The following is a 26,856-nucleotide window of genomic DNA, read 5'->3' on the forward strand; positions in this document are numbered from 1 at the left end:
AAGCACCTTCAAATAAAATGTGTATCTTATTTCCACCTGTTCTCATTAATAATAAAAGTCTTAGCCTAAACTTGATCCAACTTGATAACTAGTAAGCTCTTTGCAACTCAATTCAGGGATACTCATTATTTCAAAATTATTTTAGTGCCTGATCTGAATTCAGATCTGAACTAATCTGAATCTAGTTTCTAATCCTGCATAAATCACTGGCAAAAAAAAAAAAAAAAAGTCTTCTCCAAATCAGCTTTATTGAGGTACTGCTTATATATAGTAAAAGTCACCAATTTAAAGTAAGCAGTTAGAGCTTTGACAATTGTATAGGGTTATGATATAAAATACAATCATGATACAGAACTTTCATCATCCCAAAGTTTTCTCATGATCCCCTTGTGCAACCACTGATGTGCTTCCTATCACTATAGTTTTGCCTTTTACAGATGCCAAATGGCATCATATACAAAATAGTCTTTTGTGTGTGGCATTTCTTCACTTAGCACAATGCGTTTTATACCCATACATGTCATTACATGTAGCAGTAGTTCATTCCTCTTTACTGCTGTGTAGTAGCCCATTATAATAAAATTCCTTTACCCATTCACCAGCTGAAGGACATTTGGTTCTATCCAGTTTGGGGCTATTATGACAAAGCTGCTATGAACATTCAAGTATAAGTCTTCTGTGGACACATGTTTTTATTTCTCTTGGGTAAAAAGCTAAGAGTGAGATTGCTGGGTCATATCATAAGTATATATTTAACTTATAAGAAACAATGCTACACTGTTTTCCAGAGCAGCTGTATCATCTTGCATTTCCACCAGCAATGTATGACAGCTCTAGTTGTTCACATCTGCCAACACTGGGTATTGTCGATCTTTTAAATGTTATCATTCTAGAACAATCCAACCAGATATAACAATTGTAAATATTTATGCACCCAACATGGGAGCACCCAAATACTTCGAGTAGTTAATAACAAACATAAAGGAAGTAATCGATAATAGTATAACAGTAGGGGACTTTAACACCCCACTTACATAAATGGACAGATTGTCCAAAAAGAAAATCAATAAGCAAACAGTGGCTTTGAATGACACACTGGACCAGATGGATTTAACAGATATATTCAGAACATTCCATTCTAAAACAGCAGAATACACATTCTTTTCAAGTGCACATGGAATATTCTCCAGAACAGATCACATATTAGGCCACAAAACAAATTTCTCAACAAATTCAAAAAGATCGAAGTCATATCATGCATCTTTTCTGACTGGAGCGCTATAAAACTAAAAGTCAACCACCAGAAAAAATCTGGAAAGAGCACAAATACATGGAGGTTAAATAACACACTACTAAATTTTACCCATTCTAAAAGGTGTGAAGTGGTCTCTCTCACTGCGGTTTTATTTGCATTTCCCTAAAGACTAACAATATAGGGTAGGTTTTCATGTGTTTATTGGCTATTTGTGACACTTCTTTGGTATCCAAATCTTTTGCATTTTTTAAAATCAAGCTGTTTGTCCTCTTACTACTTAGTTGTTAGAATTCTTTATATATTCTGCAAACAAATCCTTTACTAGATATGTTTGACAAATATTTCCTGTGGTTTGTTTTTAACATTTTCTTAACAGTGTTATTTAAAGAAAAAAGTTTTTCCTTTGATGAAATCCAACTTATCAATTTTCTCCTTTTATAGTTTGTGTTTTTTATAGCCTAACTGAAGGACACAAAGATTTTCTTCTAGAAATTTTATCTAAAAGTTTCACAAAAGAAAATCTCTTGTTAAAATTTTTAACAAGAGTACACACAAAAAGATGCTCAACATCACTCATCATCAGGAAAATGCAAATCAAAACCACAGTATCACCTCATACTGGTCAGAATGGCTAATATCAAAAAGACAAGAAATAATAAATGTTGGTGAGGATGTGGAGAAAAGGGAATCCTTGTGCACCGCTGGTGGGAATGCAAACTGGTGCAGCCACTGGGGAAAACGGTATGGAGGATTCTCAAAAAGTTAAAAATAAGGGGGCCTCAGTGGCACAGTTGGTTAAGCTGTTTCGGCTCGGGTTGGTTAAGTGGTTCCAGCTTGGGTTCAGGTTCGTGAGATTGAGTCCCATGTAGGGCTCTGTGCTCAGCAGGGAGTCTGCTTCAGATTCTCTCTCCCTCTCCCTCTGCCCCTCTGGCTCATGTTCTCTCTATAAAATAAATAAATAAATCTTAAAAAAAAAGTAAAAAATAGGGACGCCTGGGTGGTTCAGTCGGTTAAGTGGCTGCCTTCAGCTCAGGTCATGATCTCAGGGTCCTGGGATCTAGTCCCGCATCGGGCTCCCTGATCAGTGGGGAGCCTGCTTCTCCCTCTCCCTCTGCCTGCAGCTCCCCCTGCTTGGGCTCTCTCTCTCTGATAAATAAAAAAATCTTTAAAAAAATTAAAAATAGAACCATATGACCCAGTAATCCACTTCTGGGTATTTACCTGAAGAAAATGGGATTGAAATCAATAAGATATATGCCCCCCTGTTTACTGTAGAATCATTTACAATAGCCAAGACATGGAAGCAACCCAAGCGTCCATCAATACATGAGTGGATAAAGAAGATATGGTGTGTGTGTATATATATGCACATGTATGTATGTATACATGTATATGCATATGTACATATGTATGTGTATATATATACAATGAAATATTACTCAGCCATAAAAAAGAATGAAATCTTGCCATTCACAGCAACATGGACAGACCCCAAGAGGATATTATGCTAAGTGAAATAAGTCAGACAGAAAAAGACAAATACCATATGATTTCACATATGTGTAGAACCTACAAAACAAAACAAACAGAAATAGACTCATAAATACAGAGAACAAGCTGATGGCTACCAGAGGGGAGGGGTGTGGGGGATGGGTAAAATAGGTGAAGGAGATTAAGAGGTACAGACTTCCAGTTACAAAATAAATTAAGTCACAGAGATGAAAAATATGCAAAGGGAATATAGTCAATAATACTGTAATAACTTTGTGTAGTGAAATATAGTAACTATACTTACCGTAGTAGGCATTTCATAATGTGTGTAATTGCCCAATCACTATGTTGTACCTAATACATAGATAATATTATATGTCAACTATCCTGAATAAAAACATTTTTTTTAAAGATTTCATTTATTTATTTGAGTGAGAGAGAATGAGAGAGAGCACGAGAGGGAAGAGGGTCAGAGGGAGAAGCAGACTCCCCGCTGAGCAGGGAGCCCGATGTGGGACTCGATCCCAGGACTCCAGGATCATGACCTGAGCCGAAGGCAGTCGCTTAACCAACTGAGCCACCCAGGCACCCTGAATAAAAACATTTTTAACAAGAGTTTTTTAAGCTCCTGCATGCCCTTTATCTCATTAATTACTCGGTTTTATTATTGCTTTGTTTCTTTCAAATTCAACTCCCCACATTACCAAGCAGCATTTCAGTTACAGTCTGTTTCAGAATTTGGAAAGATTTTTATCTTTTAACAGATTTCCCCCTACTCTTTAACCTAATAAATGGCATTTCTAAATGGAGCCAATGTTTTAGTTCCTCAGTTCTCCTCAAATTGACATAAACCCTCTGGACCCCTGATGCTGGGTCTTAAAACAACAACAAAATTCCAAAAACCAGAGCATGCACCTGCAGGTTAAGCCAAGGACAACGAACTATTTGCCCTTCTGGTTTTGAAGAGAAGCTTTTATTTATTTATTTTTTTAAGATTTTATTTATTTGAGAGAGATAGTGAGGGAGAGAGAGAGCATGAGCAGGAGGGAGAGGGAGAAGTGGGCTCCCCGCCAAGCGGGGAGCCTGACGTGGGGCTCGATCCCAGGACTCTGGGATGATGACCTGAGCCTAAGGCAGACGCCTAACGACTGAGCCACCCAGGCGCCCAGAAGAGAAATTTTATAAGATCACTCTCACCTGAGAGGAGGCTGGAACCGTTTTTTTATCATTCACTGGTTAAAGTTAGGCTTATAAAGGTTTAGCTGAGAGAGACAAAAGTAATTCTACATTTCTTTATTTTTTTTAAAGATTTTAATTATTTATTTGACAGAGAGAGACACAATGAGAGAGGGAACACAAGCAGGGGGAGTGGGAGAGGGAGAAGCAGGCTTCCCACTGAGCAGGGAGCCCCATACGGGGCTCAATCCCAGGACCCTGGGATCATGACCTGAGCTGAAGGCAGACGCTTAAAGACTGAGCCACCCAGGCGCCCCATAATTCTACATTTCTTAATTCAATCTGGATTCTCTCTGTTGCACCATTCTCTTTAAAACAAACCAGAGTTCGTCCGACTTGAAATGAAGAGGACATATGAAAGCGCAGTTTAGATTCAACTGCCCCCTGGAATAGACTTTGCCATTCTCTGCATAGTTCAGAGAAAAGAGGAAAAAGGGATTCAAAGCCAGTGTGCACAAAACAAGGACACAAGGGTCAACTTATCATTGCTCATTTTGTAACTTCCTGGGACATCTGGAGAAAAACAGAAAAACTGGCCAATCTATGCCTGTCGCAGTCTTTCATCTTCATCAAGAAAACAGCAGCTTCAATTTACAACTCTCTCCTAACATGTTTTTTTTTCTATTTACCAAATGGAATCTGCTGTGCCTGATCCACAGAATTAGGACAGGCCCCTGTGTTCCCATCCCATGGCAGCTTTTATGCTTAGGTGACCCTGGGCCACTGAATCTTGGCTATAACAGGAAAATTTTAAAACGAATTCCCTGAATCTGACAAGCCGTCTCCCTCAATAAGTCTAGGAAGGTGTTATTTCATTAACTGTGCATGAAGTGGCAGGCAAACGGCCAGATCTACAGCCCAGTGGGATGAAACTGGAATCGTCACATACACACTTAAAATCTAACACAATTCCTCCCTCTACTGCCATCTATTCTATGGTTATTTTTAAAGAAAATAATTTATTTACATCAGAAAAAAAGAGCAATCTTAAATGAGTATTTTATAGCTCTTTGTTTAAGATTCCCGGAAGAAAAACTCAACTAGCCACAGAAATGGCAAACTGAGATGGCTCAATTTGAAGGAGAAACTCAACACTTACATAGTATTAAAACAAAACTTTTGTTGACCTAATAATCAATGTTACCAAATAAGATCTATGAATTTCTTCAAATGTGTATTAAAAACCTATTAGATGCCAAACTTATGTTGGACCCTGAGGAGTCCAAAATGAGTAAGATGGTCCCTGACCCCTTAGAAACATATAGTTTAGTACAGAAGACAGACAAGTAAACCAACTGGTGATAGTCCTGTGTAGTGAAGTCTATGAAGTGAGCACATGGTGTTAGTGGAGCCCAGGAAGGGCCCCTCAATCAGGATTAGCTCTTAGCTTCTCAGGAAACTTCATACCACCCTCCTGGGAGCAAAGCCAACTCCTCCACTGAGTTACCAGTGTTTGGGGAATTAAGGAGGTACAAAACACTACCTACACAGTATTGTTTATTCTCATGGTCAATGACTTCCTCCCTTCAGCAATGGTCAGAGGTGATTACTGAACCACATACATGGCAGAGAAAAAGCTCACTGGAAACCCCAACCTATTTATCAAAATTGCACAGGGTCTAAATACAATGTGGTATCCTGGTTTGGATCTTAGGACAGAAAAAGGCTGTTAGTGGAAAAACTTGTAAAATCCAAATAAAGTTGTAGTTCAGCTCATGGTATTGTACCAAAGTTAATTTCTTATTAGATGTGACAAATGTACCATGGTTATGTAAGATGTTAACATTAGGGGAAGAACTGGGTGAAAGATACACAGGAACTCTCTACTATCTTTGCAACTTTTCTATAAATCTAAAATTACTCCAAAATAAAATGTAATTTTTAAAAAATTACATCTGGTTCCCCACTTTACATTCTCATTCCCCCCCTAGGATTCTGATCATGCCTCCCTAATCCCTACCCAATCCAGGTAATGCTTGGTTAAAACACTTTTTTCAAATCCTTTTCAATCTTTCCTATAAATCATTTACACAGCCCAGCTGGGTTTCCTTCTTCACCAAGACATGAGAAACTAGATCATACTTGGGAGGTTTTAACTTCTTTTTCTTCCTAATAGCTTTACCGCATACACCAGGGGGTATCCTTGGAGTGGAACCTCTCTAAGTGGACAAAGGAGGGGTTAAAATAACCTAGGCTGGATCTCTGGATAAGAGCAAGGGGACCTTGCAGAAAATGTATGTTGTATATTATTAGATTACCTTTACCTGATCTCTGGCCAAAAAGGATAATGAATAGAAAATACAATGAACAGATGCTGACTACTAGCATCTCAACACCAACAGGGAAACTGCACTGAAATGATGCTGCAGCTAGAAGCTCCGAAAAATGTGGTGCAAATCCTTCAAATATCCAAGGTAACAAAAATTCATATTAAAATCATATGGTGTGGCGCCTGGGTAGCTCAGTCGGTTAAGTGTCTGACTTTTGATTTTGGCTCAGGTCATGATCTCAGGGTTGTGAGATCAAGCCCTGTGTCCACGCTAAGTGTGGAGCCTTCCTGAGATTCTCTCTCTCCCTCTCTCTGCCCTCCCCCAATTAAAAAAAAAAAAAATCACATGGTACAGTTCAATTCAGGCTAAATGACAAAACATATATTTACCAAGACTGTTTGGTTTCTGATAACTAAATGAATATTCATCTCTATTAAACCATAACTTGTAGAACAGGCTTCAAGAGTCCCACCAGGAAAACATCATGGTGATATAACAGTATACCAAGGCGTCAAGCATGCGTGTGCACGCCCCCCTCCACAGATGCATGTGCACACACAAAGTGCAACAAGGCTAAACAACCTCAAAAGTCTGAAAACTGGGGCACCTGGGTGGCTCAGTCAGTCGAGCGACTGCCTTTGGCTTGGGTCCTGGGATCGAGCCCTGCATCAGGCTCCCTGCTTGGTGGGAGGCCTGCTTCTCCCTCTCCCACTCCCCCTGCTTGTGTTCCCTCTCTCACTGTCTCTCTCTCTCTGTCAAATAAATAAAATCTTTAACAGAAAAAAAAAAAAGTTTGAAACTACTATATAAAAGAATATTAATGAAGCCTAAACATTCATGAACCCTTCAAAGAAAAAGAAACCAAAGAAAGATAAATTGAAATTTAAACCTAAGCTATTTAATGACTAAAGTAATTTAAAAAGTGAAATGATATACTAGAATCTGTTAAGCTCATAAGTCTTATTTGTTATATGGTATGTTGTAATATTACATATTACACAACAGTACTCTGACCTGGACCACTTCCATAAAGATGAACAAGTAGAGTAATTCCTATGAAAGAGTTCAATTTGCATACCTCTGTTGGACGACCTCACCATAATTTATCTGTTCACAAGTCTATCCCCAATTCAGGCCTGAGCTTTTGAAGAGTAACACACACAGAATGGGCCCTTAATACATGCCTTCTGACTGAGTGAACATGCAGCGGTAAGTACCTCTGAGGTATCTTACAAGCCATTTGGTATCAACACCTTAGGAACAGAACATGCTGTACACCACGTTACATATTTAGAAGGCAGTCGAGTTAACTGAAAAATAATTCATAGCAACTAATGTTGGGGGAAAAAACTCATCACATGAGACATAAAAAGAAGTGTAAAAACTGTAACTTGGAAATGAAGAAAATATCTGTGAATTAGTTTTCTTCCCTTGATGGCCACAAAAGTCAATCTACCTTTAACTTTCTAACATTGAAATACAAGAGTTTTAAACGAATCTTTCATTATCCATAATTTTATAAAGAAATTTGTTATTAACTTCAATTGGTAAGGAAGACCAATTAGTGAATGGAATGAAGTCCAACCCAATTATGTGTTCAAAACTGTGGGTTGAATGCCTTAAAAAATTCTTTCTCTTCAAGACTGCAGAAAAATACAAAACAACCCTCTTGACTGCTGAGAAGGACTAGAAGTATTTCTTTTGCTCACAAGTATGTAATCAAAAGCAATTACTTTCTGCCCCCACCCAACACAAAGCAATACCATCTCCCCCCTCCCATCACCATCAAAACATGCTATCAAGCATCTCCGTCCTTTAATCTTAGACTATAAGAATGTCAGATTGCAATAAAATTACAATTCAACAAAAACATTTTTCTAAGTATGTTCTCATTCCCTGTAGTGTTTCTACACTAATTTAGTTCCCTCTCAAGTATTAACAAACAAGGAAAGAAGAAAACTCTCAGAATAGTTATTCCAAATTACTTGTTTTTTAAAAAATTTACTATTGTTCATGGATTCCAAAATTCATGGTACACATTAGCAGGAGAGTGTTTTTCTGTCAACGGCTGAATTTAAATGCGGATAACTATTTAATTATATGCAATTTTCCCTCTGACCCTACCTATAATACTGGTCAGCATCCAAATGTTTAAAATAAACAACTGGTCATGTTTACTTAAAAAGGTTATTGCCTAATCACCAAGAGGTTCTAATGCATCGAAAAAGTGGTAGCTCTCAGCTCTAGCCATGAATGCAACTTGCATGCAAGCTGTCTCAAAAAGATTAGGAACTTCTAGTGACCGCAAATGGGGTAAAGCAGAAGGCACATACGTTATCTGTAGATGGTTCAATAATAAAACTGTTTCAACATAAAAAATTCAAAGCCTATGAAGTCAGATAATGTGAACTACAAAGCTATCTAAATGCCTGCAAGCCAAAAAGAAAAAGGAGAAGAAGGAATAAAAATGTGTCTATACACAAGTCAACTTGAGAAGTCACCCTGCAACTTAGCTTTTCAAGAACTGAAAACTTTATAAGGTTCTTGGAGATATCAACACATTCAAGTTCCAAAATAGAGCAACTATATTAAAATACAATTGACATAAAATTCAAATGCCCCCACATGTTGAAAGACACACAATAATAAAAAATTCTTTAATAGGGTTTATTTGTGGTGGGCACTGTTCTAGGGACTTCACATTCTTATCCATTTAGTCCTGATAACATCCCTATAAGACAGGTACTATTAAGATTATTTCCACCTTACAGATGAACGAACTGAAGTACAGATAGATTAATTCACACAATGTCATACAGCTAGTAAGAGGCTGAGCAGGAGTTTAATTCCATTAGTCAGACTCCAAAGTTCATGTTAACCAATGCATGTTTTATGTCAGCTTTTTTTTTAAACGTAATAACCTTTTTGGATTTCAAACACTAGGACAGTTTTGTGCAGTAAGTACAGGCTTTGGAATCAAATCAAACCCGAACAAACCCCTGAACAAAGTCAAGCCTCAGCTTCCCTATATGTAAAAGGAGGACACTTAAGTTACTGTGAAGGTCAAAGAAGATAATATAATTGAAGTGCCAAGTACAGTATACAAGATAGGGGTTCTTAACCCTACGTTCACAGACACTGAGTGTCCACGGATGGGCTTCAGAGTCTCTGAGTCTCATCAATTGTATGACAAATGTTGTATGTACCCATTCTTTTTTTTTTTCTTTTTTAAGAATCGTCTCTGGCTGTCCACAAACCTTCAAGGGGTACCTGATCTCTGAAAGGCTAAGAACCACCGAAGTACACAAAAGCTACTCAAAAAAATGAAAGTTCTCTTTCCCTTCTTATTCTCAAAAACCGTCCCTTTTCCATTAAGGGTGACACACCAAGGCTTCCCAATAAATGTCAATTATTCCCCCACCATTTTCCTGGCTTGATAACTAGTAACATATGCAAGCTTATGCCCCAGTTTTCTAGAGATGGTCTAAAGAAGGCCCTCAAACGATGATTCATCCCTCTCTGCACCGAGACGAATACACGGCATTTACTCGAGAGAATCGTGAGAATCATCCACCTATAGCTGCACGAAGCACCATGTCAGGTAGGAGAACTGAGTAGGTAATAGAACCTCCCAATTGCACCCTAGAGACCTGACACCTCAGCGCTGAGGGATGAGGAGAATGTGTTTCCCTAGACTACTGGAAAACCCAGAATTCCGTTCCCCCTACCCCTGTCCTGCCTCTCTGGAGCTCTGGTGCAGGGAGGTCCTCGTTGCACTGCCCCGGGCTAGAGAGGCAGAGGAGAGAAACGTTCGTTACCCGAGCAGCGCGGCGGAGTCCCAGCTCTGCTGCCGGGAGCGGCGGCGGCAGCACCCGTCGCAAGCCTGGCCCAAGATCCTCCCCCCAGAGACCCCAATACGGATCTCGGCTCCAGCTGGGAACCGGCTCCAAGCTTTTCCGTTTCCCAAAGCGGCTTCCGCTTCCGGGCCAGCCTTTGCAGGAAGCAGTATTTGGATGACGCAGAAGTGTCGCGCGGTTCGTGATTCCGGAAGAAACAAGAGCACGGCGTGAACATGGTGAGAGGAGGGTTTGAGAAGTGACTTTGTAAGACCACATTTTAGGGGAGCAGATTGAGCCCATCAGCCGTTGGCCAAGTTTCCTCTGTATTACCCTTAATTGTTTTCATTCTGATTGTAGTTCTTAAACTGCTCGAGCGTTGCCTGCTGTGCTCTAGTGAGTGGGGACAGGAGGACCAGTTTGGGGCACAGAGGAGAAGAGGTGCTGGGTATTTGAGGGAAGAAGGGAAGGGAGTGGACAAAACAAGAGAAAGAACTCAAGAAGATACGATGTATTTCCAATTCTTTTAACTCTAACATTTCTGTTTCAAGGGGAAGCAAAAGAAAGCAAGAAAGTATGCGACCATGAAGCGAATGCTTAGTCTCCGAGATCAGAGGCTGTGAGTATCCGGAATCAATCTATTCCCAAAGATATAAGAGTTAAGAGGGCATCAAGTAGTAAAAGTTTTGTCATTATGTTGTGTTTACGTTAAAAATTATTGTGTCTTGGTTTTATATAGCATAGGATAGTAGGCAAGTGTGTAACAGCCACTTAGATGCTGAGCGATTACTCTGGAGAAGGGGATGGAAATTAAACATTACTGAAGTGTTCGCTCTCTTCCACCGTTTTTATATATTTTATCTACGATATCACATTTAAGCCTCCTAGGAGTTTGGTAGGTAGGAATATCTTTGTGTTTTTGCCATTACACTTCTTATATTCCCCAGGGGAAAAAAATGTTAAAATTGTTGAAAGACGGTGAGGTCAGAGACCATGTTTGTCTTGTGTCCCCAGCACCTGCCACTTAAATACTTTTAAAAGAAAGAATGGGAAAACACCTAGATGTCTCCATTTTATAAATCTTACAAGAATCTAAACCACTGTGGGAGAGTGAAATGACATTCCCTATTGTAAGCTTCCCTGCTTCAGTGAAGAACAAAGTTAGGAAATAAGGACTGGTCTTGGGGCACCTGGCTGGCTCAGTCAGTAGAGCATCAGACTGTTGATCTAGGGTGGTGAGTGCAAGCCCCACCTTGGGCCTAGAGCTTACTTTAGAAAGGAAGGAAGGAAAGGAAAGAGAGAAAAGAAAAAAGACTGGTCTTCATTGTGTTTAATAACCTTAGAACAAAGGAATGGCCTTCAGAGTTATTAAATTGTATTCTCAGCATTTAGTATGTATGTATTATGTAATTTTTAGGGAACTTGCCTCATTGATAATATTTTATTTCCAGTTAAGGGTTAAATTTTGTGTATGTATTTTTACATTTTAGCCTTTTTTAAGGGGCATATGGGGGAAACTTTTTCCTCCCTACTGTTGGAACATTTGAGTCTTCAGAAGATAAATGTCAGCCTGTTTCTTCACCGCATTGAAGTGGATTTTGATCCTTGATACAAAGAGCTTCTGACAAAGAAATGACAGTATAACTTTTATTTACCCATTAACAATTTTTTTTTTTTAGATTTTGTTTATTTGTCAGAGAGAGCACAAGCAGGGGAGCAGCAGGCAGAGGGAGAAGCAGACTCCCCACTGAGCAGGGAGCCCAATGCGGGACTCAATCCTAGGACCCTGGGATCATGACCTGACCTGAAGACAGATGCTCAACTGAATGAGCCACCCAGGCGTCCCCCCCCATTAACAATTTTTATGGATTATTGGCTAGAGATTCTTAAATTTCATTATGTTTAACTGATTAGTTACTTTCAGCCTACTTCCCACGCAATTATCTGTGCTATGGATATTAACATGAAAAAATCACAAAATAGGATTTCCTCTGTAAGCAAAAAAAAAGAAGAAAGAAGAAAGAAACTTTACATGTTGAATGAGATTATAACTGCAGTGATTTTTTTCTTTTGCATTTAATTTACTTTCTTTTTTCCTAGTAAAGAGAAGGACAGATTAAAACCTAAAAAGAAAGAAAAGAAAGATCCCAGTGCACTCAAGGAAAGAGAAGTGTGAGTAATCAAAAATTTCAAGTTTTCCTTTAAATGTAGAAGAGAGATTTCAGAACCATAGAAGTCTTAGAAATCCGGGCTTTCCCTAAGCTGTTTTGTAAGCCATCTGTAAGTCTGGCACAACTATGCAAATGAAAGTGATATTAGTGAGCATGTATCCATTCCAGTAGTTCGAAAGTTTTTGGATTTCATGAAGCAGTGAAATTTCCCCTAAAATCTTAGGGATTAGATCTAGAATTATTAATTTTTCTTCTTTGCCAAGATCTTTCAAAAGAAACAGTTGTCACTGTTTAACAGATCAGCATTTGATGAAAGAATGTTTCACCAAAAATAGTAAGGACAAAATTTCAGGATAAAGGTCATTCCTTTTAAATAAATACACTTAATTTTATGAAACCTTATCATATTTTCTTTATTATCTCATTTTGCCCTAGATTGGTAATGGATATTTCGTCACAGGATTTATTAGGATTTATTTCCAATGAATAAGGAAAAAGGAGCTTAATCTATAGCAAACAGTTCGAAGCAGAACTTCATTTGCATTGTTGATATCAAAGCATCAATGTAGACATTACTTTGTGTTTTGTATCTTCTTCCTTCAGCCCCCAACATCCTTCCTGCTTATTCTTCCAATATAACACACAGCTGGGCCCACCTTACCACATCCTGGTTGATACCAACTTTATCAACTTTTCCATTAAAGCGAAACTTGACTTAGTACAGTCAATGATGGACTGTCTGTATGCCAAGTGTGAGTATCATACTTTTGCATTTCATGTTATTTGTACAGAGTAATTATAATTATCCAAATACATGAAAAGAGGGGAGTGGGGTCCTAGTTAGTTGGATTTCTGGTCATTTAATTTGCTCACTGTGGCAATGACCATTTTCGGTGAATTGAAATATAATGCAGACGTGACTGGGAGTAATTAAACCTCACAATCAGAACACACTTAGCCTGCTTTGATGTTGTGGACATCAATTTTGAACATGGGGTGGGCATTTTTTGTTTTAGAATTCTGGATTTTAAAATTCTGGGTAAATGAAAATTTATTACATTTTTCAGAATTGTTTTATATTAAGGAGGAAACATTTTCCATTTCACTCCATTGTGGAAAAGCTAAATAAGATATTTTGCTATTTATGGTCACAGAACTAGAAGTGATGCTGCTTAACATCTTAAGTTTATTCAGTTTCGTATTTATTTGCACCACAAAGGACCAGACGTAGTTTATTTCCACCTAGGTATGCAGTTTACCATTAGTAGCTTTCTCTTGTGTTTGGGTGTCCCCTCCTTCAAGTGATCTTCCTTCACTACCATGAGTAAGAAGAAGAAAATCTAGGCCATGTACAAGGGAATCACTTCCTAATAATGAGATCTGTTGCATTTTGTGGTGGATTTACATTTATATTTTTTCCAATCATCTAGTTAAAGGTACAAATGAAAACTAGACTTATACCTTGCCATAAAGAATAAATCAAAGGAAAAAATTTGCACGTCCTTTAATTTTTAAAGGATGCTATCTAATGAACATTTATAGAGTGATAGTAACGTAAATGTTGTTTATTGATTTATTGAAACTAATAAGTTTGGAAGATGGGCTAAGAAATGTGATGAGTAAGAGACCTAAATTCTTTAAATGCCATAAAATTAATAAATATAAAAGTGTATAAGTTTATTATATCAATATATGAAGGTAACCACCAAATGAGAAAAACAGCTAATGAAGTAAAATAGTGGTCTGTAAGGATCAGAATTGGTGGGTGGGAAAGGATCAAGGAACAGTAATTTTTTCATACAGACTTTTCCATATTTCTTTTTAAGCTACGTATATGTAATACTTTAATTGTTTTGGGCGCCTGGGTGGCTCAGTTGGTTGGGCGACTGCCTTCGGCTCAGGTCATGATCCTGGAGTCCCAGGATCGAGTCCCACATCGGGCTCCTGGCTCAGCGGGGAGCCTGCTTCTCCCTCTGACCCTCCCCCCCCTCATGTGCTCTCTCTCTCTCAAATAAATAAAATCTTTGAAAAAGAAAAAAAAAAAAACTTTAATTGTTTTAAGCTTGTAGGAATAATAAAGAATAACCTGAACTGGGGGCCCTACCTGCCTGTGAGAGTGGACTAGGGTGGCCTTGGATGAGGGAAGACACTAAACTTTGGTAGACTTTTTGTATTCCCATGGTCTTTTTTATAACTATAAGTAAAGTGTGCTAGCTGCTTATCTAGGAATGCTGTGACCTACTTATAAATGAAATCAATGGAGGGTTCAGGCATGGCCCTTTGAAGGTGAATTGTTTCCTTGACTCTATAGTTCCATCACTATTATCTAAATGGTGACCATTTAGGAAAGCTTTCATCCTAGAGGAGTGCTTTTTCTAGATATGGATACCTTGGAGGACAGCTATAATGTGTACAGCTAAATGCTCTCACTGTGCCTTTTCTTTTCTTTTTTTTTTTTTGATGTAGTGTTCCATGATTCATTGTTTGCATATAACACCCAGTGCTCCATGCAGAACATGCCCTCCTTAATACGCATCACCAGGCTAACTCATCCCCCGACCCTCCTCCCTTCTTAAAATCCTCAGTTTGTTTCTCAGAGTCCATAGTCTCTCATGGTTCATCTCCCCCTCCGATTCCCACCCCCCTTCATTTTTCCCATCCTACTATCTACTTGGTTTTTTTTTTTAACATATAATGTATTATTTGTTTCCGAGGTACAAGTCTGTGATTCATCAGTCTTACACAATTCACAGCGCTCACCATAGCACATACCCTCCCGAGTGTCTATCACCCAGCCACCCCATCCCTCCCACCCCCACCACTCCAGCAATTCTCAGTTTGTTTCCTGAGATTAAGAATTCCTCGTATCAGTGAGATCATATGATACTTGTCTTTCTCTGATTGACTTATTTCGCTTAGCATAATACCCTCTGGTTCCATCCACATTGTTGCAAATGGCAAGATTTTGGTTTTGGGGGGGTTTTTTGATGGCTGCATAATATTCCATTGTATATATATACCACATCTTCTTTATCCATTCATCTGTTGATGGACATCTTGGCTCTTTCCACAGTTTGGCTATTGTGGACATTGCTGCAAACATTGGGGTGCATATACCCCTTCAGATATATCTTTGGGATAAATACCCAGTAGTGCAATTGGTGGGTCATAGGGTAGCTCTATTTTCAACTTTTTGAGGAACCTCCATACTGTTTTCCTGAGTGGCTGCACCAACTTGCATTCCTACCAACAGCCTAGGAGGGTTCCCTTTTCTCCGCATCCTCGCCAATATCTGTCGTTTCCTGACTTGTTAATTTTAGCCATTCTGACTGGTGTGAGGTGGTATCTCGTTGAGGTTTTGATTTGGATTTCCCTGATGCCGGGTGATGTTGAGCACTTTTTCATGTGTCTGTTGGCCATTTGGATGTCTTCTTTGGAAAAATGTCTATTCATGTCTTCTGCCCATTTCTTGATTGGATTCTTTGTTCTTTGGCTGTTGAGTTTGATAAGTTCTTTATAGATTTTGGATACTAGCCCTTTATCTGATATGTCATTTGCAAATACTTCTCCCATTCTGTCCGTTGTCTTTTGGTTTTGTTGACTGTTTCCTTTGCTGTACAAAAGCTTTTTATCTTGATGAAGTCCCAATAGTTCATTTTTGCCCTTGCTTCCCTTGCCTTTGGCAATGTTTCTAGGAAGAAGTTGCTGCGGCTGAGGTCGAAGAGGCTGGTGCCTGTGTTCTCCTCTAGGATTTTGATGGATTCCTGTCTCACATTTAGGTCTTTCATCCATTTTGAGTCTATTTTTGTGTGTGGTGTAAGGAAATGGTCCAGTTTCATTCTTCTGCATGTGGCTGTCCAATTTCCCCAACACCATTTGTTGAAGTCTCACTGTGCCTTTTTTGAAAACAAACTTATTGGGGCACCTCAAACTTGACTGGTGGCTCAGGCAGTTAAGCGTCAACTCTTGGTTTTGGCTCAGGTCATGATCTCAGGGTTGTGAGATCGAACCTGGTTTTGGGATCCATGCTGGACGTGGAACCTGCTTAAGATTCTCTCTCTCCCTCTCCACCCCTCTCTCCCTCTCTAAAAAAAAAAATAATAATAATAAATAAAAACTTATTAAGGAAAATACCACTTTCTGTAGTCTTCTATGTAACATAATACCTCAAAGGAAAGGTTGAAGAAACATTCAACATTCGAGTACAGTACAAATTCAGTTACCTAGGAGATTCCTTAACTGTTTTTAAGCTCTAGCTATTTAATTTTTCCTCACTTGCCTTTATACCTGAAGGAAGACCTTTATCTTCCTCTTCCCTTAAAGATGCCCCTTTGACCTTTTCATAGCTCCTGGTCCCATTTCTGCCTGATATTCCAACAAGGGAGGATAGTTAGCTTTCCATCAGCTTTCTTTTCTGCCCATGAGTGCTCTTCCCTGTTACCTTCCCTTTCTTGATAGTCCTCTTCCTGGGCCTACTTTCCTGCTCCAGATGCAAGCCCTTGCTTGCTTTACTGCTACATGGCTCTGAAATTGATCCTCTTAAGGTGCGTAATGCCCTCTGATTCCATGACTGTCTGATCTTACTGATTTCATATCTCCATTTTACAACTGCTTTTTCTTCTGGACATTGTACTTAGTTTAAAATTTAACTTTGTCCACATTCAAAAATATTTCTGTACTTGTAAAAAAAAAATCTAGCATAAAAACATTAAAGCTCCCTATAATGCCTTTCCCCAGAGAGGGACAGTTTTTATTTTTATTTTATTTATTTTTTATGTTTTTTTAATAGGCTCCACACCCAGCGTGGAGCCCATTGCGGAGCCCATTGTGGGACTTGAACTCACGATCCTGAGATCAAGGCCTGAGCTGAAATCTAGGGTTAGATCCTTAACTGACTGAGTCACGCAGGTGCCCTTCTAAAACTTCGTATACAATCTCTGTGAATTATAGGTTATTTTTGTTTATTTTATTAATGAAAATGGATCATAGATTATTTACTATTTGTCTTTGTGCCTTTTTTAACAGCTCTGAGATATAATTCACATACCATTTAAAGTGTATGATTCAATGGCTTTTAGCACATCAAAGTCAATTTTAGAATATTTTATTATCCAAAAAGAAACTCTGAACCCCTTAACCATCATCCCCAACCTTTCCCATTTCCCTCCCTAGACAACCACTAATTTGCAGTCTGTCTCTATAGATTTGCCTATTTTGGACATTTCATTAAAGTGAGATCATATAATATTTTGTCCTCTTCCATTTAGCATGTTTTCAAGGCTTGTCTGTGTTAAAGCATGTATCAGTACATACTTCTTTTCATTACCAAATAATATTCCATTGTGTGGCTAGATTACTCATCCATTTTTTCTTACTTTTTACGTTGAACAAATAACAAATATATCTTTTTTTTAACGGTTTTTTATTTATTTGAGAGAGAGAGAGCGTGTGCACACACGAGCTGGGGTGGGGGATGGGAGAGCAGAAGGAAGGAGAAGCAGACTCCTGCTGAGCAGGGAGCCTTACGTAGGGCTCCATCCCAGGACCTGAGCCAAAGGCAGACGTTTAACCAGCTGAGCCACCCAGGTGCCCCTTGAACAAATATATCTTGAACGTTTTGCTGTGTCAGTATATATAGTGGACCTCATTCTTTTTTTTAGTTTACATAGTATTTATATGATTTTTAAAGGTCGATATCCTATTAGATATTTTGGATTACTTGCAGTTTTTACCTTATTATAAATAAGGCTGTTTTAGTGAATATCTATGTGAATATGTCTCTGTTAGGGTAGAGTAATTCTTTAGGATACATTTCCAGAAGCTGTATTACAATATCAAGGGGTATGTATATTTTCTTATTTTAACAGGTATTGCAAAATTGCCCTAAAATAGTGATACACATTTTTACACCTACTTAGTATGAGAATACCTGTTTCCTCAGTATTGGGTATTTTCCTTGTTTAATCTTTGCCGCTCTAATAGGTAGAAAATGAAATATTGTTTCAATTTATAGCTCTTTAATTAGGAGTGAGATTGAGCACGCTTATGCTCATTGACCATTGTGTGTCTTCCTCTATGACCTGAAGTGTATGAACTGAAATGTAGCATGGTGGTTAAGAATCCAGTCTATACTATGGACTCTGAGAAACAAACTGAGGGTTCTAGAGGGGAGGGGGGTGGGGGAATGGGTTAGCCCGGTGATGGGTATTAAAGAGGGCACGTATTGAATGGAGCACTGGGTGTTATACGCAAACAATGAATCATGGAACACTACATCAAAAACTAATGATGTATGGTGATTAACATAACATAATAAAATAAAACTAAAAAAACAAACAAAAAAAGTCTATAGCCTGACTGTCTCCATTCAAATCTCGGCTTCACCATTTGCTTCTACTTATTTCTTTGTGCCTTAGGTTCCTGATCTATAAAATGAGGATGATAATAATAACAATGCTACCTGATAGAAATTATTCTGAATATGAAGTGAGCTATCCTCATAAAGTGCTTGGCCCAGTGTCTGGCAAATAGCACATAACTTAAGCTATCATTAGAAACTCTTTGTATTTTAAGGAAATTCGCCCCTTGATGAATGTGTAGAAATATTTTTCCTAGTTTATTTGTATTTTAATATGACTTTGATAGCTGTCAAACAGAAGTGTTTTGTTTTTATGTGATCAAATTTACATTTTCTGATTAATTGCATGGTTTCTTTTAGTTCATATTTAAATTTTTTTCCATCTAGAATTTATTTTAATATAGAAAGAATGACAGGGATCTAGCTTAATTTTTTTCCCCCAGGCACATTCATGACACTTTATGAATCTGTAGTGTGGGGTTGGGACCGTTCGGTTCTCTAGTCTCCTCATCAAAACGGATTTTATCCACCTCTAGTTCTCATTGTTCATTTCAGTGTGTTATTCTGTCATTCCAGAAGCCTCATGGGTCTTTTAAAGACTCTCAGTGGGATATAATTTAGAGAGTAAAACCAAAGTTTCTTTACAGGTTCTGTTATTAATATGTATTTTTTTTTCCTGGCAGGTATCCCTTGTATAACTGACTGTGTAATGGCTGAAATTGAGAAACTGGGGCAAAAGTATCGAGTGGCTCTAAGGTAGGAAGGAGCTAGTCTAGATTGGTATACTGAAGATTCTTTTGATCCTCCTTCATCTATTTGCTGTGTGATTTCTTGGATAATTAGTTTAAATATAAAAAACTAGTTAACTATTTATGATCAAGAAAGCAAACATTTGAAGGTTAAAGAATTTTAAGCTGAAATTTTTTTTTTAAAGATTTTATTTATTTATGTGAGAGAGAGCATGAGCCGGGGCGGAGGGGGGGCGGCAGTGGGCAGAGGAGAGGGAGAAGCAGGCTCCCCCCTGAGCAGGAAGCTGGCCGGTCTCTGGGGCTCTATCCCAGGAGCCCAAGATCATGACCTGAGCTGAAGTCAGACACTTAACCGACTGAGCCACCTAGGCACCCCTAAGCTGAAGTTTTGTGAATGAAGTTAGGTAGTCATATTGGTCTTGTAGGCCTCCTTTTAAGTTCCTCTAGATTTCCAATTAGAAGGTGTCTTTTTATTAGTTATCTAGATATCTCTTTTAGAATCTCACACTTAAAGGATTCACATTCTGAGTTTTGAGCTTACTCTAGAAAGTACACTTGAATTAAAAGTAGTGGTTCCCAAAGTATGGTCCATCGACCCGTAGGAGACCGGAGATCTTTGCAGGGAGCTTAACAAAACTATTTTCATAATAATATCAAGACGTAACGGTCTTTGTCACTGTGCTGACATTTATACTGATGGCAGAAATGCTGGTGCCTTAGTACCAATCAAGACAGTGGACCCAAATAATGTTAGTAGACTTCGTATTCTTCACTGCCACTCACTGGCAGTTAAAAACAAAAAACAAAAACAATGCAGGGGTGCCTGGCTGGCTCAGTCGGTAGAGCATGCAACTTTTGATCTCAGGATTATAAATTTGAGCCCTAAATTGGGTGTTTTAGAGATTACTTAAAAAAATAAAATCTTAGGGGCACCTGGGTGGCTCAGTCAGTTGAGCGTCTGCCTTTGGCTCAGGTCATGATCTCAGGGTCCTGGGACCGAGCCCTGCGTTGGGCTCCCTGCTCAGAGGGGAGCCTGCTTCTCCCTCTCCCACTCCCCCTGCTTGTGTTCCCTCTCTCACTGTGTCTCTGTCTGTCAAATAAATAAATAAAATCTTCAAAAAAAAAAATTTTTTTTTAAATAAATAAATAAAATAAAATAAAATCTTCAAAAAAAAGCCCCAAAACAGAGTCCCTTAAGAATATCCTTGATGAAGCAGTAGAATTTGTTGACTTTGTTAAATTTCGACCCTAGAGTACACGTCGGTATTCCTTGTGATGAAGTGTAAAATATACCTACAGCATTTCTGTTGCATACCCAAAGAGTCAAGCTTGCCTTAGTGAAAAGCATTTGTGCTTGTTTGAGTTGTGAGCCAAACCAGCTGCTTTTTCATGGAATATCATTTTTATGTGAAGAATAACTGACAAACACTGATTTTTCAGACTATATTTTGCAGATAGTTTCTCAAAAATTAATGCAGTGAATCTGTTACTTCAAGGAAAACAACTTAACGGTATTAGTTGCCAATGATAAAATTCAAGCTTTCAAGTGAAAATTAGAGTTTTGAGTATATGTGCTGCCAAAGCGAGCACTGAAAATTGGAGTTTTGAAAAATCATGAGCTTATCACAATCCCAGTACTAAAGACCTTTCTGTTGAGACCACTGAAGATACTGAGTATGATTTTTTTGGTATTGTATAATGAAATGTGTTAATATTTGGGAAGATTTGTGTGATTCAATGAGTTGGTATTTTCCAAATGATCAATGAATATTACAAAATCATGCATGGGTAAAAGATTCAATCAAGGTCCAAGATGTACCAGTGAATTTGTGCGTCTCTTTGTGTGTCACCTTTTAAGTTATAAATTACGTACTGTAAAATTCACCAAGTTTAATTGTATAATTTGCTGGGCTTGGCAAATGTGTACAGTTATGGAACCACCATCATAGTCATGAAATAGAACATTTCCATCACTCCAGAAGTGTGATTCCATTTATATGAAATTCCAGAAAAGGCAAAACTAGACTAATAGAATATAGTGGTTAACTGGAGCTGAGCATGAAAAAAGTGGATTAACTGCAAAGGGACACAAGGAACTTTTTGTAGTGACAGGAATGTTCTATATCTCAATTATGGAGATAGGGACATGGATATATAAATTTGTCAAAACTCGTCAAATTTTACACGTACTATCAGTGAATTTTATTATATTTCATTTATACCTAATAAAGCTAGTTTTTTTAAAGGCAAAGAAAAATGGGAACCCAATGTATAAGAGTGGTAGCACTGTTTAGCTGAATGGGAAAGTGATAAACTATTAAAATATTGATTATCACTGTGGAAAGAAACAAAACTGGATTCTTACCTCTTTCACAAAAATCAGTTCCAGGTAGATTAAGTATCTAGACGTTTATAGAAAATATAGAGACTATCTTAGTGATTTTGGAGTGGGCAGGGCTTTCTGAAGAAGTCCAAACCATAATGGAAAACTAATCAATCTGACTATATTGAAATCGAATACTGGGACACCTGGGTAGCTTCAGTCGGTTAAGCATCTGCCTTGGGCTCAGGTATGATCTCAGGGTCCTGGGATCGAGCCCCTTATAGGGCTCCCTACTTAGCAGGGAGTCTCCTTCTCCCTCTACCTCTGACCCTCCCCCTGTTTGTGCTCTCTTGTGCTCTCTCTCTCTGTCAAATAAATAAATAAAATCTTTAAAAAAAAAAAAATTGAATACTACTTTATAACAAAAGACAGCATAAACAAAGCAAAACAATAAGTCACAGATAGAAGATACTAGTAATGCATATAATCAACAAAGGGTTTATTTTCAAAATACATAAAAACTACAAATCCATAAGAAAAAGACAAAATCCTTAAATTCACAAGGAGATATCATTTCATACCCAGCAGATTGGCAAGAATTGAAAAGTCTACTTAACAATGCCATGAATAGTTGGGACTGGAGACCAGTGGGAATTCTCATATTCAACAGATAAGGATGTAAAGTGGACACTTTGGAGAGCAATTTGGCAATATCACTGCAGAAAGTTCTGTCTTCCCAGCCCTGTTTCACTCTCCTCTGCACAAACACTCTCTCCCTACCAAAGATGTGCTTGCTCTTCCCTGAACACCAATGAACCGTTTTATAGATGGTTGGTGCCCTGTTTGGAACATGCCTGCCCTCACTTTGCGTGGAATATTCTTTCATCTTTATTTTATTTAATCTTCATATAATTTTTTTTAAGTATACCAAATTCACAGTGACTTAGCTCTGAACTACTGCAATATGGAATATTTTTCTTGCACTTGGTACCTATGTGCTGCCTTGTAGTTTTATTCAGTTTGTTACTCATCATTATGTAATAGGAAGAACATGGTTCTGGGAATCACAGACTTGGGGTTTTTCTTTTTTCAAATTTGTATGAAAATAACATGTTTGATTTATTTATGGCAAACAATATAAACATGTATATACAATAAAAAGTAGAAGTCCCCCGGCATATTCACACTTTGTCCATTCTTCCACCCTAATGGTAACAACTGAGAAGGGTTAGTGTATAATTAGTATATGTTTTTCCAGACCTTTTTTCTAAGCAAATGCAAGTGTAGAGAAAGACAGTGAAAGAGATTTGTCTTTCCTTAATTGAATCATATATGTATATTGTTCAGTGACTTTTTTTATTCAACAGTTTGAATTTTTTTGAGTTTGTTTATTCAGCAAGCCTTCCATGTTGGTACAGATAGCCCTGTCTCGTGTTGTTGTTTTTTTTTAAACAGGGTGGGCATCAAAATATATTTAACTTTTACCTTGCTGATGGATATTCAGACTATCTGCAGTTTTTCACTATTATAAAGTGTTCTGTAGTGGCCATCCTTGTGCCTATATTCTTGCACATTTGTGTAAGACAGCTTCTAAAAGTGAAATGGTTAGGTTAAAATTGTTTGGTTTTGAATCCTGGCTTTTCCCACCTGTGTACTTAGAACAAGTTAATTAATCTCTCTGAATCTGCTTCCTCGTTTGTAAAATGGAAACGTAATTCAAAGTTCTGTGAAGATTACATGACCTAAGGCACACCAGCTTCTCTCAGTTGTCTTTCCAATTAGAAGATAAGTTGCAGGAGGTGAGAGGTGCCTTAAAATCTCTACATAGATCAAGTCACTCTTATTTCACAGATAAAGAGTCAGAAAGTTATCCAACTGCCTGAATTGTTGTTAATCCAGTTTTGTAACCCTTTAGGATTGCCAAGGATCCAAGATTTGAACGATTACCATGCACACACAAAGGAACCTATGCAGATGACTGCTTAGTACAGAGAGTAACTCAGGTATCATCAGTTTTTAAATGTTGACTTTGTGCTTCACAGGAAGCGTAGGTGCCCTTATTTACTTGAGGAAGTGGATTGGAAATGTATACTCTGACTGTAATGGGAAAATCACAGGCTTGGGGAGGAGACATGGATTTCAAATCTCAGCACCTGCATTTAATTGGGTATGTGATTTGGGGCACTTACTGATTCTTTATTCCACCAATCATCTCTATAAAATGCTTTAAGTGAGTGAGTATACATATAATATCAGGTTTCACCTCCCTGTGAATCAGAAATCATCCATTTCCATTATTCCCCCCATGCAGGAATTTTGTTCCTCTCCACCATGCCTAAGCAAGTGTTTCTCACTTACATCTGAGTGTCCCAGGATGCTTGCTGTCTTACAAGTACCTGGAATAACTAGGTTTTTGATTCTTCTGTTCTGGCCTCCTTGTCAAGCACCACAAGAACTTCTGCCATTGATTGCCCTTACTGGAGCCTCCTCTGCTGGGGATAATCATCTTCATCTGGTGACCACACTGCCATCCCTTTAGCCACTCCATCCCATGGGTGGAGACAGCATTTGCCTTAACTTCCCACAGCACAGCTGACACCAGGCTACAACTCTTTTCAAAATTGAATGGGAGATTGGGGTATGTTGGAAGTAAAATATAATACAGCTGGCCGCTAAATGGTACTGCTTTCAGAACTCCTAGGCTCAGACTTGTCCTGGAGATCCATTCTGGCTTCATGGCTGAGGAAGTAGCCTACCTCCACCCCTAGGAGCTCTCAGAGTAGGCCCAAGCCCAGAGATTCCAGGAAAGGCAAAAGCTGTGCCCTCCGGTCTAAGGCATTTACTCTGCCTTTGCATTGAGTCTTTTGGGGTGTTTCCCCAAACCAAGAAATCATCTGCCCTAAATGTGAAAGTCCCTTCCACTTATGAGACAAAAAACAATTTGCAGCTTTTAAATAATTTTTCTATCTTCTCCCCCTTAAGATTCTTAGAGCTACATTCCCCCTTGGCAACTTGTTATGTGTTTTATAAATATGAACTCCTAGATCATAGTAGGTACTCAACAAATTGTTAGAACCTTTCCTTCGCTAATTACTGTGAAAATGAGTAATTCTCTAGATTAGCCAGTGTACCATTATTCAGTATCACTAAGTAGACTCAATGTGTGAACACTCAATGGTGTCTCTTACAGCACAAGTGTTACATTGTGGCCACAGTTGACCGGGACCTTAAACGAAGGATCCGGAAGATCCCTGGAGTTCCCATCATGTACATTTCTAACCATAGGTGAGAACTATCTCTTGGGGGAAGCGATTAAAAGTATATAGCTGATATCAATTAAAAATGAGGTCAGGTTATAGGAAGATGTGAAAGCAATTGTTATATCAAAGGCTCACATAGTTATATTTGAAGAAATGAGACAAAGTAACAAGAACAAGGGCAAAAGATAAAACTACGATTTGGGAATGAGGCAGACATTCCCATGCTACAGTAAGATTACTAGAAGAAATAGAGATGTGTAGCTCTAAATACAAAGCAGTATTTGAAATTAAGCTAATCTTTTTGGCCAGAAATATCTTTTTTTTTTGAAAGCCTAGTATATGTGATCAGCACCTTATCTGGGAAACTCAAAGCTTATTTAAAAAAAAAAAAAAAAAACTGATCTTTATCCTGCTTGGATGTTCCCATGTTAGTGCTCAGTCTATTAATGTCTCGCTTTTCAACCTGGGAAGAACACAATATAGTGGGAGGAGTTGGGCTTACCTGGACTTAGTGCCTGGCTCCCTCAACTTGTTAACTTTCTGACTTTGAAGAATAAAGATATTAAAGTCAGCATTTTGCTATAAATCATTCATTATGATATCCCTTTAAAATGTTCCCACTGACAAAAAGGATTCATAGTGGGGAGGTGAAAGTGTTGCAGTCAGTAAAGGATGGGTTTTTAGGTGGGTTCTGGACCCACCTTTCTTACCAGTGTTAATTTTTTGTCCTGATCAGGTACAACATTGAGCGGATGCCAGATGATTATGGAGCCCCTCGGTTCTAATTCTTAAAAGATAGAGTTCCTCTGCCTTCCTTTACCAACTTTTTCTGTTGCCCGTTCGTATTAGCAGTATGCTGTAGCATGAATTATTCTTCTTACCCATTTGCTCTGTTATGAGCTGACTATGGTTAAAAACACTTACTTTTTGATGTTTTGAAATTGGTATTTTGTATCATTTTAAATATTGTTGCATCTTTTTATAAATCAGATGATTGCTCATATAATTTGATGGTTGTTGTTTTATATTGATTTACTCAATAAATACTTATTAAGGTTATGTTAGGTACTTAATAAGGTAGGGTCTTGCCCTGAAGACATTCGTATTATTATAGGGGAAAAGAGAAACATATATATGAATAAATATAGTAATATAATGGTGCCAGGTTAAAAGTATGAGGGAATAGACCTGTATGTGAGAAAAGAATTTCTTTCTTTCTACTTGGTTAGAATGGAGAGGGAGGGAAGGCTAGAGGTAGTAATATTTGAGTTAATCTTTAAAAATGAATAAGTGCTTGCCCAGTATATGAAGTAAAGAAAATGAGGCATAGGAAGCATATGAACAAAAGCACAGAGACATGGATGTTAACATGGAATGATTGCTTGGCCTGTGCATACAACTACTAGAAGGTTTTTCTAACTAGAACATAGGGGAAAGAGATCGTACCCACATCTGAGACTCCAGGGGTAGGAGATGGCTGGGAGGGGGCCTTATATGACATGCTAAAGGGTTTGGACTTGATTGTGAGGTCAACAGGAGCTTATTAAAATTTTAATTAAGGTGAATAACAAGATCAGATATTTTAAATGGTCACGAGGTAGTGTAAGAATAGACAAATAGATCATTGAAGTAGAATAGAAAGTCCATAAACAGATCGATATATTTATGGCAAGTTGGTATATTATCAAGATAGTATTTCAAATCTGTGGGAAAAGGAAATTTTAAGGCCAAATAGTGTGGAGTAATTCTTAGTGGGGTTAGAATCCTGATTCCACCAGTTACTATCTGTATGAGTTGGGCATAGTACGTAACCATTTGGTGCCTTCCTTGCTCCCTCTTGAAAATGTGTTGTCTAATTCTCAAAACAAACCTGGTAAGATGGAATGAAACCGAATAGTACATGACAC

At 38.2% G+C, this 26,856-nt stretch overlaps 2 protein-coding genes across 6 annotated transcripts in view; one reads left to right on the forward strand and one right to left on the reverse strand.

Annotated features, from left to right (window-relative positions):
* AREL1 (apoptosis resistant E3 ubiquitin protein ligase 1) overlaps window positions 1-10,221 on the reverse strand; it is a 41,420-nt gene extending 31,199 nt beyond the window's left edge. For all 4 annotated transcript variants that reach the window (XM_078053960.1, XM_036114447.2, XM_036114446.2 and 1 more), the window contains exon 1: window positions 10,071-10,221. The gene's annotated coding sequence lies outside the window, so the exon portion shown is untranslated. The remainder of the gene's footprint in view (window positions 1-10,070) is intronic.
* Window positions 10,222-10,241: 20 nt separating this feature from the next.
* Window positions 10,242-25,955, forward strand: FCF1 (FCF1 rRNA-processing protein). Of its 2 annotated transcripts, none has more exons than XM_036114449.2 (8): window positions 10,242-10,327; window positions 10,640-10,707; window positions 12,189-12,260; window positions 12,863-13,011; window positions 19,301-19,373; window positions 23,605-23,692; window positions 24,880-24,974; window positions 25,686-25,955. In XM_036114449.2, the coding sequence occupies exons 1-8, from the start codon at window positions 10,325-10,327 to the stop codon at window positions 25,732-25,734; spliced, it is 597 nt and encodes a 198-aa protein (XP_035970342.1). In that variant the 5' UTR covers window positions 10,242-10,324; the 3' UTR covers window positions 25,735-25,955. The 2 variants fall into 2 exon arrangements, with proteins under 2 accessions (XP_035970342.1, XP_077910088.1); XM_078053962.1 differs by lacking the exon at window positions 10,242-10,327 and adding an exon at window positions 10,334-10,484.
* The last annotated feature ends 901 nt before the right edge of the window (window positions 25,956-26,856 follow it).

This window comes from Halichoerus grypus, chromosome 8, assembly GCF_964656455.1.
Source record: "Halichoerus grypus chromosome 8, mHalGry1.hap1.1, whole genome shotgun sequence".
NCBI classification, from domain to species: Eukaryota; Metazoa; Chordata; class Mammalia; order Carnivora; family Phocidae; genus Halichoerus; species Halichoerus grypus.

What these genes read in the sequence shown, in the direction of transcription:
- FCF1 (XM_036114449.2), top strand. An exon ending in GCACTCAAGGAAAGAGAAGT is followed by an intron (nt 12,261 to 12,862) that starts GTGAGTAATCAA and finishes TTCTTCCTTCAG; the next exon opens with CCCCCAACATCCTTCCTGCT. An exon ending in ATGTACATTTCTAACCATAG is followed by an intron (nt 24,975 to 25,685) that starts GTGAGAACTATC and finishes TGTCCTGATCAG; the next exon opens with GTACAACATTGAGCGGATGC.